Consider the following 21110-nt stretch of genomic DNA (forward strand, 5'->3'; position numbering starts at 1 on the left):
ATGCCCTTGAACTGAGTGGCTTGCCATGCCATGTGAGAGGGCATTTAAGAGTCAAACACACTGCTGTGGATCTGGAGTCACATGTGGACCAGATCAGGTCAGGGTGGTCTTTCCCTAAAGGGCATCAGTGACTCAGATGGGTTTTTATGACAATCGACAACAGCTTCATAATTGTCATTAAACTTTTTTGTTAATTGAATTCAAATTTTACCATCTACCATAGTGGGATTCAAACCTAGGGCTCTGGATTTCTAGTCCAGTGACAATACCATTATGCTACTGCCTCCCCATATTTCTAAAATTTCTCAAAGCTGAAACCTGTAACCTGAATCACCTTAGCCAGGAGTGATGCTTCTGGCAACCTCCAGATCTTCAATATCTCAGATGCTGGTCCAACAAGGATTTTTAACATGTAAACGTTACTCTTTAGGTCATTCGATAAGATGCCATACAAAAGATTATTAGGCAAGGGAAGAGCGCATGAAGTTAGGGGTAATATTTTAGAAAGGATAGATTAACAGATAGAAGGTAGAAAGTGTGCATAAACAGGGCTTTCTTCAAGTTGACAGACAACGAACATTACAGTTCCGTAAGAAGCAGTTAACAGGCCTCAATTATGTACAATCTATTTAATGACTTAGATGAAGCGACGGAGGCTAAGGTATCAAGATTTGCTGATAACACCCAGCTAAGTGGGAAGGCAACTCCGTGAGAAGGCCACACAGAGGTTGCCATAGAGTCATAGAGCCAAAGAGGTTTACAGCATGGAAACAGGCCTTCGGCCCAACTTGTCCATGCCGCCCTTTTTTTTTAAACCCCCAAGCTAATTCCAATTGCCCGCATTTGACCCATATCCCTCTATACCCATCTCACTCATGTAACTGTCTAAACGCTTTTTAAAAGACAAAATTGTACCCGCCTCTACTACTACCTCTGGCAGCTTGTTCCAGACACTCACCACCTTGTGTGAAAAAATTGCTCCTCTGGACCCTTTTGTATCTCTCCCCTCTCACCTTAAACCTATGTCCTCTAGTTTTAGACTCCCCTACCTTTGGGAAAAGATATTGACTATCTAGCTGATCTATGCCCCTCATTATTTTATAGACCTCTATAAGATCGCCCCTCAGTCTCCCATGCTCCAGAGAAAAAAGTCCCAGTCTATCCAGCCTCTCCTTACAACTCAAACCATCAAGTCTTGGTAGCATCCTAGTAAATCTTTTCTGCACTCTTTCTAGTTTAATAATATCCTTTCTATAATAGGGTGGCCAGAACTGTACACAGTATTCCAAGTGTGGCCTTACCAATGTCTTGTACAACTTCAACAAGACGTCCCAACTCCTGTATTCAATGTTCTGACCAGTGAAACCAAGCATGCTGAATGCCTTCTTCACCAGTCTGTCCACCTGTGACTCCATTTTCAAGGAGCTATGAACCTGTACCCCTAGATTTCTTTGTTCCGTAAATCTCCCCAACGCCCTACCATTAACTGAATAAGTTCTGCCCTGATTCAATCTACCAAAATGCATCACCTCGCATTTATCTACCTTGATGCGCTTTAAGACTTCCAGCAACTCCTTTCTCTGTAATATGTACACTCCTCAAGACATCACTATTTATTTCCTCAAGTTCCCCAACATCCATGCTTTTCTCAACAGTAAATACTGATGAGAAATATTCATTTAGGATCTCACCCATCTCTTATGGGTCTGCACATAGATGACCTTGTTGATCCTTAAGAGGCCCTCCTCTCTCCCTTGTTACTCTTTTGCCCTTTATGTATTTGTAGAAGCTCTCTGGATTCTCCTTTGCCTTATCTGCCAAAACAATCTCGTTTCCCCTCTTTGCCCTCCTGATTTCTCTCTTAACTCGACTCCTACACCCCTATACTCTTCAAGGGATTCACTTGATCCCAGCTGCCTATGCATGTCATGTGCCTCTTTCTTCTTCTTACATAGAACAGAACATAGAACAGTACAGCACAGAACAGGCCCTTCGGCCCACGATGTTGTGCCGAGCTTTATCTGAAACCAAGATCAAGCTATCCCACTCCCTATCATCCTGGTGTGCTCCATGTGCCTATCCAATAACCGCTTAAATGTTCCAAAAGTGTCTGACTCCACTATCACTGCAGGCAGTCCATTCCACACCCCAACCACTCTCTGCGTAAAGAACCTACCTCTGATATCCTTCCTATATCTCCCACCATGAACCCTATAGTTATGCCCCCTTGTAATAGCTCCATCCACCCGAGGAAATAGTCTTCGACTATGAACATGCAATTGAGTGCATTGCTCATGATAAAGGGCATTTGTTCTATAGCATGCAATATTCAATGTATTATTTTGCTAATATGGACCAAAGTGCTGTCAAGACCACAAAGTTGCAATGCTTTTATTTTTTACATTGACAAAGGTTTAGGTGAAGGATTTTTTGTTTGGTCCTTACAGAAAATGCAATCCCCAAATAACATTGCAGATGATTCATATAATTGGAGTAAAATTAATATGGGTAATAAGGCACTTACAATAGCCAACAAGAACTTGATATGTCCAAACCCAGCAAATCATTTTGTGGAGATCTTCAATATCTCAGATGCTGGTCCAACAAGGATTTTTAACATGTAAACGTTACTCTTTAGGTCATTTGACCAGGGCCTCAATATCCCCGAGTCATCCAGGGTTCCCTACCTCTACCAGCCTTACCCTTCACTCTAAGTGGAATGTGCTTACCCTGAACCCTGGTTAACACACTTTTGAAAGCCTCCCATTGCCTTACCAAGACTCCCTTTGCCTTACCAAGACTCCCCCAATTAACTTTTGAAAGTTCCTGCCTGATACCATCAAAATTGGCCTTGCCCCAATTTAGAATTTTAACTTTTGCAAAGAGAGATATACACAGGTTAAGTGAGTGGGCAACAAAATGGCAGATGGAGTAAAATGCAGGAAAGTGTGAAGTTATTCACTTTGGTTGTAAGAGTAAAAAAAGATTGTTTTTTTAAAAAGGTATGCAGTTGTAGGTGTTGATGCTCAGAGTCTTGGATGTGCTTCTACAAGCAATGCTGAAAACTTGCAAGCAGGTGCATCAAGCAATTGGCAAAGGAAATGGATGTTGGCCTTTATTCCAAGGGGATTGAAGTACAAGCATGAAGACGTCCTGCTACAGTTGTACAGAGCTTTTGAGACACCACATCTACGGAAGCATATTTCAGAATTGGAGATGTTACAGCACAAGTTCACGCGATTGGCCCCTGGGATGAGGGTCTTGATTCATAATGAGAGGTCAAGTAAATTGGGCTTATATTGTCTGGAGTTTAGAAGAATGCGATACATTGAAACCTACAAAATTCTGAAGGAGCTTGATAGGGTAAATGCTGACAGATTATTTCTACTGGTTGGGGAGTCTAAAACAGCGGGGATATAGTCTCAGAATAAGGGGCCAATCATTTTGGACTGAGGTGAGGACAAATTATTTCACTCAAAGGGTTATGAAAATCCCTTTGGAATTCTCTACTCAAGGGTTTTGAATGCTCCATCGTTGAATATATTTAAGCCTCGGATAGAGAGATTTTGGTCTCTCAGGGAATTAAGGGATATGGGGAGGAAAATGGAGTTGACGCCGAGAACCAGCCATGATTGTATTGAATGGCGGAGAAGGCTTGATGGACCATATGGTCCACTCCTGCTCCTATTTAGTGTGTTCTGAGGTTATACTCTCAATTTTAAAAAAAAACTTTATTGCCTTGCAAACCTCATTTCAGATGGAAAATGTTCATGTCAGTACAGTAACTAAGATGGTGGTGGAAGGAAGGCTCTCTCTGGAAACAAACTGATTGCTTTGTTGGTTTGAAAACAAAAATCAGCCATTACGAGCCATTTTCCCATTTTGATTTGTAGTTTTCTTCAACTTCAGATTAATTGTATTCTTTACTGCTTACTCTTTGCTGACCTGTTCAATTGAAATTTGTGAACATGCAATTGAGTGCAAGGCTCATGATAAAGGGCATTTGTTCTATAGCATGCAATATTCAATGTATTATTTTGCTAAAATGGACCAAAGTGCTGTCAAGACCACAAAGTTGCAATGCTTTTATTTTTTACATTGACAAAGGTTTAGGTGAAGGATTTTTTGTTTGGTCCTTACAGAAAATGCAATCCCCAAATAACATTGCAGATGATTCATATAATTGGAGGAAAATTAATATGGGTAATAAGGCACTTATAATCGCCAACAAGAACTTGATATGCCCAAACCCAGCAAATCATTTTGTGGAGAATATTTGTAAAGAAAGAGTAAAGATAGGCTGACTTGCATTTTTAAAACACCTTTTACAACCTCCGGACACACCAATTACTTTATAGCTACTGTTGTAATATAGGAATCACATTGTTCCAAGTCAAACCACCCTTTATGGTTAAGAAAGCTTTTTCTTGCCACCTCTGGCAAACAGCAACTCTTCTGGATTAAACTTTTGGGTTTTCTCTTTTATAGCAATCAGACGGGTGGAGGAAAGGTATGATACGTATCAATATGTAGGAGGTCCAACAAGGGATGGTGCGGTGCTGGATCTGGTTCTGGGGAACAAAGCCTGACAAGTGTTCAATGTGGAGATGCCGGCTTTGGACTCGGGTAAGCACAGTAAGAAGTTTCACAACACCAGGTTAAAGTCCAACAGGTTTATTTAGTGGCACAAGCTTTCTAGGTGTCGCTCCTTCTTCAGGCGAGTGAGGAGTTGTGTTCACAAACAGGGTATATATAGACACAAACTCAATTTAGAAGATAGTGGTTGGAATGCGAGTTTTTACAGGTAATCAAGTCTTAAAGGTACAGACAATGTGAGTGGAGAGAGGGTTAAGCACAGGTTAAAGAGGTGTGTATTGTCTCCAGCCAGGACAGTTAGTGAGATTTTGCATGCCCAGGCAAGTCGTGAAGGTTACAGATAGAATCATAGAACCCTACAGTGCAGAAAGAGGCCATTCAGCCCATCGAGTCTGCACCGTCCACAATCCCACCCAGGCCCTACCCCCATATCCCTATATATTTTATCCACTAATCCCTCTAACCTACGCATCTCAGGAAACTAAGGGGCAATTTTATCATGGCCAATCAACCTAACCCGCACATCTTTGGACTGTGGGAGGAAACCGGAGCACCCGGAGGAAACCCACGCAGACACGAGGAGAATGTGCAAACTCCACACAGACAGTGACTCGAGCCGGGAATCGAACCCAGGTCCCTGGAGCTGTGAAGCAGCAGTGCTAACCACTGTGCTACCGTGCCGTCGTGCCGGAGATATAGTGTGACGTGAGGCCGTCCTCATGTGTGCGGAACTTGGCTATCAGCTATTCTGGCTATTCAGAATAGCTGGGTATTCTGCTCAGCGATTCTGCATTGTCGTGTGTCGTGAAGGCCCATTATCTGGAATCCCCACGACTTGCCTGGGCTTGCAAAATCTCACTAACTGTCCTGGCTGGAGACAATACACACCTCTTTAACCAATGCTTAACCCTCTCTCCACTCACATTGTCTGTACCTTTAAGACTTGGTTACCTGTAAAGACTCGTATTCCAACCATTATCTTGTAAATTGAGTTTGTGTCTATATATGCCCTGTTTATGAACACAACTCCTCACTCACCTGAAGAAGGAGCGACACTCCGAAAGCTTGTGCTACCAAATAGGCCTGTTGGGACTTTAACCTGGTGTTGTGAGACTTCTTACAGTGTTCAATGTGACAGTGGGGGAGCATTTTAGCGATAGCAACCACAACATGGTATGGTTCAAATTTATTATGGATGAGAAAGATGGCTTGCAAAAGACGGCTTTGGATTGTGGGGAGGCAGATTTTATTAAAATAAAGCAGCATCTGGTCAAAGTTGACTGGGAACAGCTCCTTGTGCTAAGTCTACAGTGGAGCAATGAATGGCATTCAAAAAGGAGCTGGGGAGAGTATCGGTCCAACACGTATCCTTTAGGGGAAATGTAGAAGACTGGATGTCTCGGAAAATTCAGGACTGGCTGAGAAAGATGAGAAGGGCTTTTAGCATGTCCAAAGGGAGCAATTCAGCTGCGGCCATAGAGGAAGTGCAAGAGGGAATTTAAAAAAGCAATTCTAAGAGCAAAAAGGGTCATGATAAAGGACTTGTGAACAAGATTAGGAAGAATTCTAAGATAGTCTATAAATACATTAAGGGGATGAGGTTAACCAGGGAAAGAGTAGGGCCCATTAGAGTCCAAGGGGGCAATGTGTGTGTGTGTGAGACCACAGGGCATTTGAAGGGTGTTCTCATTGATCTTCACTCAGCAAAAGAAGAATGTAGGCACAGAATTCAGGAAAAGTGACCGTGAGCGATTTGAGCAGTTTGACATAGGAAGTGAGGAGATATTGGAGGCTCTGATGGGCTTAAAAATGGACAAATTCCTTCGCCCAGTTGAATTGCATTCCAGGCTGCTGTGGGGGGCAAGGCAAGAAATTGCAGGGGCTCTATCACAATTTTTAAAATTCCTCTCTGGGCACAGGGGAAGTCATGATGTGGAGATGCCGGCGTTGTGTGCCAGAGGACTGGAGGATGGCTAATATGGTTCCACTTTTCAAGAAGGATGGTAGAGGTGAACCAGGAAATTACAGACCGCTGAGTCTCACATAGGTGGTAGTGGAAACTATTGGAGAAAATTTTGAAGGAGAGAATTAATATCTATTTGGAAAGCCTGGGATTAATTAGGGATCATCAGCATGGCTTTGTCAAAGGGAGAGCATAACTAGCAAATCTGTTAGAATTTTTCGAAAATGTGATCAAGTGTGTGGATGAGTGCAGTTCAATTGATGTAGTTCTTGTGACTAATAAACTTTTATATGGATTTTAGCAAAGCTTTTGACAAGGTCCCACACGGGAGGCTGATTAATTCAGAAGGTTAAAGCACATGGAATTCAGGGAAACTTGGCAAGATGGAAAAACTGGCTTAGTAATAGGACACAAAGGGTTGTGGTAGAATGCTGTTCAAGTGACTACAGGGTGGTGTCCAGTGGTACCACAAGGATCAATACTGAGACCATTATTGTTTGTTATATACATAAATGATGTAGAAAAAACGTGAAGAAATGTTCAGCAAGTTGGCAGATGACAGCAAGATTGATAGGATGATTAACAGTGAACATGATGGCTGTTCTTGTTCACTGTTAGGTTACAGGAAGATATAGATGGTTTGGTCAAATGGGCAGAGCAGTGGCAGATGGCATTTAACCCTGAGTTGTGCGAGGTAAAGCACTCTGGAAGAAGAAACAAGATGTGGGAATACTTAATGAATGGATGGACACTGGGAAGCTCAGAGGAACAGATGGGGTACTAATTCACAGATCCCTGAAAACGGCAGAGCAGGTGAATAGGGAAGTTAAGAAGGCATATCGGATACTTGCTTTTGTCAGTTGTGACATAGTGTACAAGAACAAGAAGGTTCAAGAAGTGTACAAGAACAAGATGGACATGGAGCTGTACTGAATGTTGATAGGCCACAGCTGAAGTACTGTGCGCAGTTCTGGTCACCTCTTCACAGGGAGGGTATGGCTGCACTGGAAAGGGTGCAGAGGAAATTTACCGGGATGTTGCCTTGGATGGATTATTTGAGCTACAAGGAGCGACTGGATCAGCTTGGATTGTTTTCTTTAGAACACAGAAGACTGAGGGGGGTCATGATTGAGGTGTATAAGATTGAGGGGTATGGAAAGGATGAGTAGGGAACAGCCGTTCCACTTGTTTCAGGGGGCAAAAATGATGGGACGTAGTTTTAAGGTGAGGAGCAAGAGAAGCTTTAGAGAGCATTTATATTTTAAAAATCACTCAGAGGATGATGGGAATCTGGAATACGCTGCCTGGGAAGGTACTGGAAGCTGGAAATCTCACAACCTTTAAAAAAATATTTGGGTGAGCACTTGAAATATCAAAACATTCAAGGATATGGGACAAGTGCAGGAAAATGGGATTAGCGTGCCTTTAGTGGTAGTTATGATTGGTGCAGACTCGATGGGCCGAAGGGCTTTTTCTGTGCTGTATGACTATGTGGAAGATGTGAGCTCAAAACAGCATGGCCTATATTTATATCAGAAATAAAGGCCTCTAGTTTGTTACAGCCCTTGAAGTCCATGCCGAAAAATCACTTGTAATCAAAAGGAATGACAATGAGCAGCAAGGCACATATTTCCCCAATCTCAAACACCAATACCCAGATCTTTTCCAGCACAAGATTCAATCTGCATTAAGAAAGAAACTTTTAGATTAACTAATTTCCTGACAAACAACCATTCCAATTCCATGTTCCAACAGACTTAGTGCTCTCATCTTCTACTCTGAAATGTAGTAAAGGAGCAGTTGCTAAGTTGACCCATACCATATGAAATAAAAACAGGAAAATCAACATTATGTCAAATGATTTTCCCTCTCCAGTCCAGGGACAACATGACAACATAAAGCAGCAGGTTGAAACCAACGAACTCAGTACAAACCAGTGACTGAACCTAAGACTAACATAGTGACTGTAGCTCAGGATCACACCCAACAGTGCACTGGCTGATGTGGACATTGCTGACAAGGCCAACATTTATTACCCACCTGTATCGACTCAAAAAAGTGAGCCACTTTCTTGAATTGCTGCAATCCACTTGGTATTACTACACCCACGGTGCTAGTGATGGAATTACATATAAAAACACATTTTTGTAGCTGAAAACATATGTGTATTTTTAAATAAAACCGGGTGAAAGAACAACACACTTAAAATTGATTCATTTGCATTTCTCCCTTTCTGCTCCTTTGTCCCAAAAGGAATCAACATGGTCTTTTAATCTCCAGAATTAAGGGCAAAACTTCACCATATTACGGTGCTCCTAAAAGCGGGTTGGAAGTTATGAAATGTATTCAGTGTGCTTAGAATTAAATGGATACAGCATATTCTGAGAACCATTCAAGGACCATTCAAGTTCCGCACACGAGGACGGGATCTTGGGTTTATGTCACACTTTCAGTAACCCCCTCAGCTTGCCTCCTGGACTTGCAGAATCTCAATGGCTGTCCTGTCTGGAGACTGTACACATCTCTTTAACCTGTGCTTAATGCTCCCTCCACTCACATTGTCTGTATCTTTAAGATCTGGTTGGCTGTAGAGATTCGCATTCTAATCAGTATTCTGTCACTTGATTTTGTGTCTCTGTAAGCCCTGTTTGAGAGCAGATATCCACTCCATCTGACGAAGGAGCTGCGCTCCGAAAGCTAATGGCATTTGCTACCAAATAAACCTGTTGGACTTTAACCTGGTGTTGTTAAAACTCTTACTGTGTTTACTCCAGACCAACGCCGGCATCTCCACATCATGACCATTCAAGACGCCATACATTGGTTCACCCACAGCAGTTAACTATGGCAATTTGAAATACAACTGTGCTTTGGTCAAATTCCATAAACTGCAAGAACATTCTCACAGAACAGCTTGAAGAGAAAAAGAAACCCAACTTTCTCACTCATTTTATTAGCAATACAGTTCACAGCACAGACTCAACCCAAGAAGAGCCTTTATCTCTGTCATATGGATAGAGAAAAGATTGATTACATGCAGGAGTGTCGCTGTGGTGCAAATTACAGTATATCATCAATGTCTAACCATAACAACAAGAGACAGCTATGCTACAAAATGTAAGGGGAGATGAGATAGTGGCAATATCTCTGCACTGTAATCCAGAGGCCCAGGCTATGGGTTCCACAGCAGCTAGTGGAATTTAAATTCAACAGATAAAATCAGGAATGCTGCCATGTAACTATCACTGACTGCCATTAAAAATATAACTGGTTGGCCAATGTCCTTTAGAGGAGGACATTGTCCTTACCTGTGACTTGTGGTTGACTCTTAACTGTCAATGTACTAGCTATCAGAGTGCGGCAATCATAAAAGTGTCAGTAAAACCTGTAACACTGATTGTGTTCAAAAAAACATGGATTGTGTTGTAAGTCCTAACAGTTGCAGCGCTTTGGGGATCAAGGTCCTTGTAGTCCTGCAGCTCTGAAGTGGAGGCTGACAATGAAACAGCTTGACCCTAAAGACTAGTATGGAGCGGTTCTTCCACCACAACCATTTTTCATGAGCAGCATTAACTATTTGTAAGTCATTGAATTCAAGGGAAATTATGCATGGCAACGAAGGCTGGCCTTGCCAGTGATGCCCATATCCCATCAAAGAAATTTTAAAATAATTTTACTCCCCATCCAGCAGTCGTTAATCTGCACCTCAGTCACACAAAGAACATTTTTGTACAGTATCCAAAACATAATAAAACTCTACACAGGGGGAGCCAGGAAAATTGTGAAGATTTTTCTGGGGCAGAAAGAAAAGGGTCAGCTTAAGACAAAGGAAGAATAGTAACACACAGGGAAATAAATTTAGGGTAGGAACACCAGCGAGGGACCAACATGGTCTAAAATTGCACTAGGAAGCAGGAAAATGGCAAGCTCAAATTCCATTATGACTAATTGATATTGAATTTGGGATGGTTGGCACGGTGACAATGGAACAACAGCTTGTTCTGACAAACTTCTGAGGCATGTATTTGTGTACTGGTGGTCAGCTACAATGTAATTGAAAGAAATAACTTCTGTTGACATCATGCCGCATTGTCCCAAAGTCCTTTACATACAATGAATTATTGTCAAAATGTAATCGCGGTTGTTATGTAAGCAAACCCAAGGGTCATTCTGGTCTTGAATTGTAATTTAGATGAATGACCAGTTAATCTTTTTTTCTGGTGACATCAATTGAGGGATAAGCATTGGTCGAGAAATCATGAGAACTTCCTTTGAATAGTGCTACATGACTTCTACATCCAGCTGGACAAACAGGCATCCAAAAGGCAGCTCCTCGGACAATGCAATATTCCCAGTACTGCACTTGAAGCGTCAGCCTAGATAACTTGTTCAGGACCTAAAGTGGGGTTTAAACACACCACTTTTCAATTAAGAGGCAGAAGTAATGCCACTGCGCCAAGTTGACACACAAGTCAAAATATTTTCTGTGAAATGCGAAAAAAACCATTAATGATTAAAAGATGTTTAACAGTTCCACAAAGATTATATCAAATAAACAAGACAGCAAATCGGAAAAGAACAGTCAGAAACATTCCAACTATCTGCAGAAAATTGGGTGATGTTTATAATTTCCCTACACATATACTGATAAAATTACATTATTTTTGTAGAAATGCATGGCCTCTGCAAGAACTTTAAAGCTATTAGTCTTAATACACCACCACCTTGGTGCATCTAACTGAGTCTCATAGACCACTTATGAAAGTTATAAATTAGTTCTTCCATTGATCTCTCTCTTTCTACATCAAGCTAAAGATAATAATACACCTTAGTATTTTCATGGATGCACTGTAATATTATGAATATCCCTCCGCAGTGAGGGTAAACAAGTAAGAGGAGCTCAAATATATGTTGGCTGAATGTAGTTAATCAGACCGCACAGTCACAAAGGATGAAACTGACACAGATTATAGCTTTGGAAGTTCACAGGAGGTCATATGCAGGAGTCACCAGAGAGCACCTTACAACCGAGCAACGAAGTACCCTTTGGTTTTTGTTTTTAAAACATTTTCCACCTACATCTCATTACCTGACTCTACTCTGACCTCAGTTTATCTGTTGCTGCAACCATCATCCATACCTTTAGAGTTGACTATTCCAATGCACTCCTGGCCTGTCTCCAATCTTTCATCCTTCATAAACTTAAAGGTCATTTGAAATTTGGCCGTATCCTACATCATGCAAGGTCCCATTATTCTATACTTCTGCTTGCTGACCTACATTGGCTCCCAGTTAAACAAAGCTTCAGCTTGTTTTCAAATCTGTCTATGGCCTCAGACTATCCGCCCACCGCTCCCCCACCATCTCCAACTTTATGGTCCTCTGAAAAAGCTGCACTCCTCCAATTGTAGTCTCTTTTCTAGAATCATAGAATCCCTACAATGCAGAAGGCGGCCACTCAGTCCATCGAGCCTACACAGACAGCAATCCCACCCAGGCCCTATTCCGTAACCCCACGCATTTACCCTGCTAGTCCTCCTGACACTAAGGGTCAATTTAGCATGGCTAATTTACCTAAGCTGCATATTTTTGGACTGTGGGAGGAAACCAGAGCACCCAGAGCAAACCCATGCAAACATGGAACGTGCAAACTTCACACGGACAGTGACCCAACGCTGAAATTGAACGCGAGTCCCTGGCGCTGAGAGGCAGCAGCGCTATCCACTGTGCCACCATGCCGCCTTTATCCTCAATTTTAAAATTGATATACCATTGGTGGTCATACTTTCTGCTGTTGATTGAATATTAATTGTGTTTAATCGTATGCAGGTACTGAGCATTAGCTGGGTAGTCACTTTTGCTGCTAAAAATAAATACAACAGCAAAAAAAAACAAGCTGAAACTCTCTTTGGTTAGGAGGCTCATGCTTGCAATGTGTAACTCTATAAATAAATGCTTATAAAATTGTCTAAAAATCGGTTCTAGTTCTATCCTTCACTACCTGGCTTCCTGGATTATGATGTGGAGATGCCGGCCTTGGACTGGGGTAAACACACTAAGAGTTTTAACAACACCAGGTTAAAGTCCAACAGGTTTATCTAGTAGCAAATATCATTAGCTTTCGGAGCACTGCTCCTTCGTCAGATGGAGTGGATATCTGCTCTCAAACAGGGCACAGAGACACAAAATCAAGTTACAGAATACTGATTAGAATGCGAATCCCTACAGCCAACCAGGTCTTACAGATACAGACAATGTGAGTGGAGGGAGCATTAAGCACAGGTTAAAGAGATGTGTATTGTCTCCAGGCAGGACAGCCAGTGAGATTCTGCAAGTCCAGGAGGCAAGCTGTGGGGGTTACTGATAGTGTGACATGAATCCAACATCCCGGTTTAGGCCATCCTCATGTGTGCGGAACTTGGCTATCAGTTTCTGCTCAGCGACTCTGCGCTGTCGTGTGTCGTGAAGGCCGCCTTGGAGAACGCTTACCCGAAGATCAGAGGCCGAATGCCCGTGACCGCTGAAGTGCTCCCCCACAGGAAGAGAACAGTCTTGCCTGATGATTGTCGAGCGGTGTTCATTCATCCGTTGTCATAGCATCTGCATGGTTTCCCCAATGTACCATGCCTCGGGACATCCTTTCCTGCAGCGTATCAGGTAGACAACATTGGCCGAGTTGCAAGAGTAGGCTGTAGGGATTCGCATTCTAATCAGTATTCTGCAACTTGATTTTGTGTTTCTGTGCCCTGTTTGAGAGCAGATTTCCACTCCATCTGACGAAGGAGCAGCGCTCCGAAAGCTAATGGTATTTGCTACGAAATAAACCTGTTGGACTTTAACCTGGTGTTGTTAAAACTCTTCCTGGGGCGGCACGGTAGCACAGTGGTTAGCACTGTTGCTTCACAGCTCCAGGGTCCCGGGTTCGATGCTCGGGTCACTGTCTGTGTGGAGTTTGCACATTCTCCTCGTGTCTGCGTGGGTTTCCTCCGGGTGCTCCGGTTTCCTCCCACAGTCCAAAGATGTGCGGGTTAGGTTGATTGGCCAGGTTAAAAAAAAATTGCCCCTTAGAGTCCTGGTTAGGTTAGAGGGATTAGCGGGTAAAATATGTGGGGGTGGGGCCTGGGTGGGATTGTGGTCGGTGCAGACTCGATGGGCCGAATGGCCTCCTTCTGCACTGTAGGGTTTCTATGATTTCTATGATTCATAACATGGGAAGAAGTCCCACAACGCCAGGTTAAAGTCCAACAGGTTTATTTGGTAGCACAAGCTTTCGGAGTGTCGCTCCTTCTTCAGATGACTCACCTGAAGAAGGAGTGACACTCCGAAAGCTTGTGCTACCAAATAAACCTGTTGGACTTTAACCTGGTGTTGTGAGACTTCTGACTGTGCTAACCCCAGTCCAACGCCGGCACCTGCACATCATTATAACGTGGGAATAGAGAACGATGTCTCAAGGTGAAGGTTGAAAACTAAGAACAGAAAATCAAACAGAAAATTAAAATCTTAGTGGACAAGGGAAAAAACAGCAGAAAGCAATTGTAAATTGCTGGATTACTCTCCAATGCTCTTGGAGTCTGAACCATATCACCAGGGGAAGAATAAAGTGCATCTGCAGGTAATTTCCCTATCAAACAGAAAACAAGGTTTGTAATTAGCCTGGTTGCTTCCTACAAGTAGTAAAATCAGACATTAAGCTGCGTAAATGTGTAATGAAACAAAGAAAAGAAAAACTTACTCAGAAAAAAAATCAAAGTCGTGGTTCGGGAACTATAGATCCCGCCGCCCTCAAGATTTCTGCGCATGCATCAGCCAGGAAAGGTCTGCACATGCACAGTTGGTCCATTTTCACATCTTCAGGCTGGGAACCAGCCCCCTGCACACATGCAGAAGGAAAACATAGAAGATAGGAGCAGGAGATCATTTGGCCCTTCAAGCCTGCTCCACGATTCACCACGACCATGGCTGATCATCCAACTCAATAGCCTAATCCTGATTTTTCCCCATAACCTTTGATCCCATTCGCCCCAAGTGCTATATCCAGTCGTCTCTTGAATACAATCAATGTTTTGGCATCAACTACTTCCTGTGGTAACGAATTCCACAGGCTCACCACTCTTTGGGTGAAGAAATGTCTCTTCACCTCCGTCTTAAATGGTCTACCCTGAATCGTGATGTGGAGATGCCGGCGTTGCTGTGCCTACCCTGAATCCTCAGACTGTGACCCCTGGTTCTGGACTCCTCCACCATTGGGAATATCCTCCCTGCACCTACCCTGGCTAGTCCTGTTAGAATTTTATAAGTCTCTATGAGATCCCCCCTCATTCGTCTGAACTCCAGCAAAAACAATCCTAACCCAGTCAATCTCTCCTCATACATCAGTCCCTCCATCCCCGCAATCAGCCTGGTAAACCCTCGCTGCACTCGCTCAAGAGCAAGAACATCCTTCCTCAGAAAAGGAGACCAAAACTGCACACAATATTCTAGGTGTTGTCTCATCAAGGCTCTGTATAATTGCAACAACACATCCCTGCTCTTGTACTCGAAATCTCTCGCAATGAAGGCCAACATACCATTTGCCTTCTTTACCGCCTGCTCCACCTGCATGTTTACCTTCAGTGACTGGTGCACAAGGACACCCAGGTCTCGCTGCACACTCCACTCTCCCAATTTACAGCTATTCAGATAGTAATCTGCCTTCTTGTTTTTGCTTCCAAAGTGAATAACCTCACACTTATTCAAATTATACTGCATCTGCCATTGATTAGTCCATTCACCCAATCATTCTGAAGGATCTCTACATCCTCATCACCCTCCCACCCAACTTGGTATCATCTGCAAACTTTGAGGTGTTTGCAGAAGAAGTGACATAGTGCGAAACTGCAGGTCAGGTGATCTGAAGAGGAGTGTCATTGCAGAGAAGGTGTTTCAGGGAGCAGGGCACGAGGGGCAGGGAGAAGGCCCCAAACTAAAAAGATCCCAAACCAGGGTGTGGGGCAGAAACAGGTCCCAGAAGGTTCCACGTAAGGGACAATTCGGAAGCAGATCCGTCAAATGAACTTGATAAAATAAAACAGAGCAACAGGTTCCAAATTAAAGAGAGAGCGCTCTGGGAAATGGATTTGAAACAAAGTGGGCTCAAGAGAAGCCTGAAGATTTGAGGGGTTGGTGACTCTGCAGGCCAGAAGGGCAAAACTACCCTTTTGGAGCAGGAAGTGTTCTGCTTTGCATGGTTGAACATAGAACATAACAGCGCAGTACAGGCCCTTCGGCCCTCGATGTTGCACCGACCAGTGAAACCAATCTAAAGTCCATCTAACCTACACTATTCCAATATCATCCATATGTTTATCTAATGACCATTTAAATGCCCTTAATGTTGGCGAGTCCACTACTGCTGCAGGCAGGGCATTCCACGCCCTTACCACTCTCTGAGTGAAGAACCTACCTCTGACATCTGTCCTATATCTCTCACCCCTCAATTTAAAGCTATGCCCCCTCGTGCTAGCTATCACCATCCGAGGAAAAAGGCTCTCACTATCCACCCTATCTAATCCTCTGATCATCCTGTATGCCTCTATTAAATCACCTCTTAACCTTCTTCTCTCTAACGAAAACAACCTCAAGTCCCTCAGCCTTTCCTCATAAGACCCCTTCCCACCATACCAGGCAACATCCTGGTAAATCTCCTCTGCACCCTTTCCAATGCATCCACATCCTTCCTATAATGCGACGACCAGAACTGTACGCAATACTCCAAGTGTGGCCGCACCAGAGTTTTGTACAGCTGCAACATGACTTCCTGGCTCCGAAACTCAATCCCTCTACCAATAAAAGCTAACACACCGTACGCCTTCTTAACAACCCTATCAACCTGGGTGCCAACTTTCAGGGATCTATGCACATGGACACCGAGATCTCTCTGTTCACCCACACTACCAAGTATCTTACCATTAGCCCAGTACTCTGTAATCCTGTTACTCCTTCCAAAGTGAATCACCTCACACTTTTCTGCATTGAACTCCATTTGCCACCTCTCAGCCCAGCACTGCAGCTTATCTATGTCCCTCTGTAACCTGCAACAACCTTCCGCACTGTCCACAACTCCACCGACTTTAGTGTCATCCGCAAATTTACTAACCCATTCTTCTACGCCCTCATCCAGGTCATTTATAAAAATGACAAACAGCAGTAGCCCCAAAACAGATCCTTGCGGTACACCACTAGTAACTGAACTCCAGGATGAACATTTTCCATCAACCACCACCCTCTGTCTTCTTACAGCTAGCCAATTCCTGATCCAAACCGCTAAATCACCCTCAATCCCATGCCTCCATAGCTTCTGCAATAGCTTACCGTGGGGAACCTTATCAAACGCTTTACTGAAATCCATATACACCACATCAACTGCTTTCCCCTCATCCACCTCTTTGGTCACCTTCTCAAAGAACTCAATAAGGTTTGTGAGGCACAACCTACCCTTCACAAAACCGTGTTGACTATCCCTAATCAAATTATTCCTTTCTAGATTATTATAATTCCTATCTCTTATAATCCTTTCCAAAACTTTGCCCACAACAGAAGTATGGCTCACTGGTCTATAATCACCAGGGTTGTCTCTACTTCCCTTCCTGAACAAGGGGACAACATTTGCTATCCTCCAGTCTTCTGGCACTATTCCTGTAGACAATGACAACCTAAAGATCAAAGCCAAAGGCTCTGCAATCTCCTCCCTAGCCTCCCAGAGAATCCTGGGATAAATCCCATCCGGCCCAGGGGACTTATCTATTTTCACATTTTCCAGAATTGCTAACACCTCCTCATTAACCTCAATCCCGTCTAGTCCAACAGCCTGTATCTCAGTATTCTCCTCGACAACATTGTCTTTTTCCTGCGTGAATACTGACAAAAAAATATTCATTTAGCGCCTCTCCTATCTTTTCAGGCTCCACGCACAACTTCCCACTACTGTCCTTGACTGGCCCTAATCTTACCCGAGTCATTCTTTTATTCCTAACATACCATTAGAAGGCTTTAGGCTTTTCCTTGATCCTACCTGCCAAAGACTTCTCATGTCCCCTCCTGGCTCTTCTTAACTCTCTCTTTAGGTCCTTCCTGGCTAACTTGTAACTCTCAAGCGCCTCAACTGAGCCTTCACATCTCATCTTTACACAAGTCTCCTTCTTCCTCTTCACAAGAGATTCAACTTCTTTAGTAAACCACGGTTCCCTCACTCGACCATTTCCTCCCTGTCTGACAGGTACATACTTATCAAGGACACCCAGTAGCTGTTCCTTGAACAAGCTCCACATTTCAATTGTGTTCATCCCCTGCAGTTTCCTTCCCCAACCTATGCATCCTAAATCTCTCCTAATCGCATCATAATTTCCTTTGAAGATCTGAAAGTGTGCTTGGATGATGAAGCTTAAGCGTACGCGAGATCCAGAGAAAAGTAATCTCAGGAGGCCAGGTGGCTCACAGTGTTTAAGGTTTATTTATTAGTGTCACAAGTAAGCTTACATTAACACTGCAATTAAGTTACTATGACAATCCTCTAGTTGCCACACTCCAGCGCCTGTTTAGGTACACGGAGGGAGAATTTAGCATGCCCAATGCACATAACCAGCACGTCTTTTGGACTGTGGGAGGAAACCGGAGTACCCGGAGGAAACCCATGCAGACACAGGGAGAACGTGCAGACTCCGCACAGACAGTGACCCAAGCCAGGAATCGAACCTGGGTCCCTGGCACTGTGAAGCAGCAGTGCTAACCACTGTGCCACCATGCCGCCCATGACAGTGTGACAAACGTCTAGGTGGGATGTTGAGAAATCCATAGACTGAACGTTGGTCACATCTGTCATTTATCTAGTGTGGCCTGTCTGACCACAGTTTGCAAGCTGTATACCTAACCGGAATATTAAGAGTATTACATAGCTATAGTAAATTGGGTTTTCTTTCCGAATTTATATGTGTCTGTAAAGATATAGCTGCAATGAAGGAATCGTGAATATTTGAATCATTTTCTGTACTGAACTGTTTCCAACCTTTGTGTCTGGTGTAATATAGTTCATTTTTCTTCTTTAATAAATGTTTTATTCTGTTTTAAAAGTTCACCAGCAGACTCCTCTGAATTTATTAAGTAACGTTCCCCTGAAAATAAATAAGTCTATCAAGCCAGTTTCACTCTGAGATCTGGCTTGTCCAGTAGTATCAGCTATGATCCTAACAAATGGATACAAGAAAATGAAGAAGGTTTGTACCTTCTGCTAGAGTTCTTGGATGAAATCTACGGAAAGATGATATTGTAAGTGTCTATGAGGCTTGGTCAGATTCCGACAGATTTCGGAAAACAGACGGTCATTCCTGGAATACATCATGAACTCGGAACAGATTGTACAAAAAGATTGATGAAACTCAATCTGGGGATCCCTGGACCAATACTAGCATTTAAATTAGAGGTTTGTTATAAGTTTATTTATTAGTGTCATAAGTAGGCTTATGTTAAAACTGCAATGAAGTTACTGTTAAAATCCCCTAGTCGCCACACTCCGGCACCTGTTCAGGTACACTGAGGGAGAATTTAGCATGACCAATCCACCTAACCAGTACATCTTTCAGCTGGAGGAGAATGTGCAGACTCCGCACAGACATCGACCCAAGCCGAGAATCAAACCCGGGCCCTTGGCGCTGTGAGACAGCAGTGCTAACTGTTGTGCCACCGTGGCTGAAGAAGCTACTGGTTCTAACAGTTATTTGGTTCTCAGAGAGCGAGAAACTATTGGATCAGATGTCTGCTTCCTTGGAAAAATTCTTGGCAACCAGCCATTTCCTTCAAACTTCACGGAACAACTGGGAAATTCCACAGTGACAAAAATAGAGGGAACTCAGTGATTGCCATATTTCAAAATGAAGCAGATACAGAAAGTGGGCACAATACAATGGAAGGATTAAAAACAGGCAGAATGAGGATGAAAGCACCATTAGTAGATCTGGCTGTTATAGCAGAAGACAAAACATATAGGTGAATGAAGCCTTAGAATGTCCACAAAAAGCTAACAGGTGTGACCTGATCATTAGGTGCAAGCGGAGAGGAGGAATCTCAAAATTAAACATGGCAAAGAATTCCGAGGAAAAGGATGAAGATAATGATTAATCCAAATACCTTACGCTGGTGAGAAGAAGTTTCAGTCCTGCGATATGTTGGAAACAACTTTTAACTGTCCCCAGTATAGATACTGCCAGCGCATCAATAGTATGTGGAACAGATCAACTAAAATGATCATGGTTCACTAAGCAATGAGCATCACACAAGGTTGAGAAGTATAAAATTCAGATTCCAAAGAAGAGTCACATTTAACTCAAAATGTTAACTCCGTTTCCCAGCTGAGGTTTTGCAGCATTTGCTATTTGATCCCCATGCAAGGTGACTTAGCTATTTTGATTATTCAATAGAAAATATGTTATGCATATGTTACTGGCCCCCAGTAGGATCAGAGATTCTCAGAAGCTATCTGATCTCAAATGGAGCATATAATTGACCGCAGTATCGTCAGGCTACCAGAGGAGAGAGAAAAAGTGGGGAGGGAGGAGAAATATTAAGTTTTTGGTGTTTGGCATGAAGCTTGAAACTGAACTCCGATGGGGCAGCCAGAGCAAAGGAAGAAATGTGGGTTGACTCAAGTTCAAATGCAAATTAAAATACTTAAAATTTACTTGCAAATAATAAACATATCCACAGTTTCCCAATTTCAATTAGCTTTCTCTTGCTTTCCTTAAACAGATCCGTGAGGACTCACAGTTTTTCTAGGAGTCGGCGGGTGCTCTTGGTCCGGAAGGAGTCTTTCTCATCAAGGTCTCGGATTTTGTGTGCCAATTCTCGAACTTCCCTACTCAGCTTATTGTACCTGTGCAAAGAAAAAGGGTTGAAAATCTTAATTTTTCACCATTAAATAACTGGTTCCACATTTTGACTGGACAAAATGTAGGGGCAATTAAAGACAAGTCGGATCAAAGCCAATTATTGACTATCTTGAACACAGTTAAATAATAATGTCAGGCCATTGGCAAGCCATATCTAAGAAATTCAGCCTAACTCAAGTTTCTGGGACATGATCCTCAATTATCGCCATTGAGCCTAAATCTGAAAAATGAAGAGGTCAGTTTTAAACTCTCAAGTCATCCATCGTCTTGAAAGTCCTGGACAAAAACAATCACCAGTTTGGTTTTCAGCACAACTGCAACACTGGTGATCTGGCTGCCCATTGCAAGAATATATTCCAATCCCATGATTTTGAGACTCGATTCCTAATAAATCCCAGTAAGATTGTAATTGTCCTTTACAATTGTTTTCACCTCATTTCCTCAGTCACCTGTTGCGCTCTCTATCTGGTCCCATCTCAACTGGAATTTATTTTCTCAGCAAAGTTGCCAAGATCTTGCGCCACGGTACATTTATCAAGCTGCCCGACACAGAGTATTTTTATTTCTGAACATGAAAAGGTTTCCCATGGCTGGGAAAGAAGGTGTCCTGGCAAGTCAGGCTTGCCAACACC

General features: G+C 42.9%; 1 protein-coding gene across 1 annotated transcript in view; it reads right to left on the bottom strand.

Moving 5' to 3' along the window:
- imp3 (IMP U3 small nucleolar ribonucleoprotein 3) overlaps positions 1-21110 on the bottom strand; it is a 246522-nt gene that overhangs the window by 221769 nt on the left and 3643 nt on the right. Inside the window, exon 2 of the mRNA XM_078217970.1 lies at positions 20355-20462. Within this exon, the coding sequence (XP_078074096.1) occupies positions 20355-20462 (108 nt within the window). The remainder of the gene's footprint in view (positions 1-20354; positions 20463-21110) is intronic.

The sequence above is a fragment of the Mustelus asterias genome, chromosome 8 (assembly GCF_964213995.1).
Source record: "Mustelus asterias chromosome 8, sMusAst1.hap1.1, whole genome shotgun sequence".
Classification (NCBI taxonomy): Eukaryota; Metazoa; Chordata; class Chondrichthyes; order Carcharhiniformes; family Triakidae; genus Mustelus; species Mustelus asterias.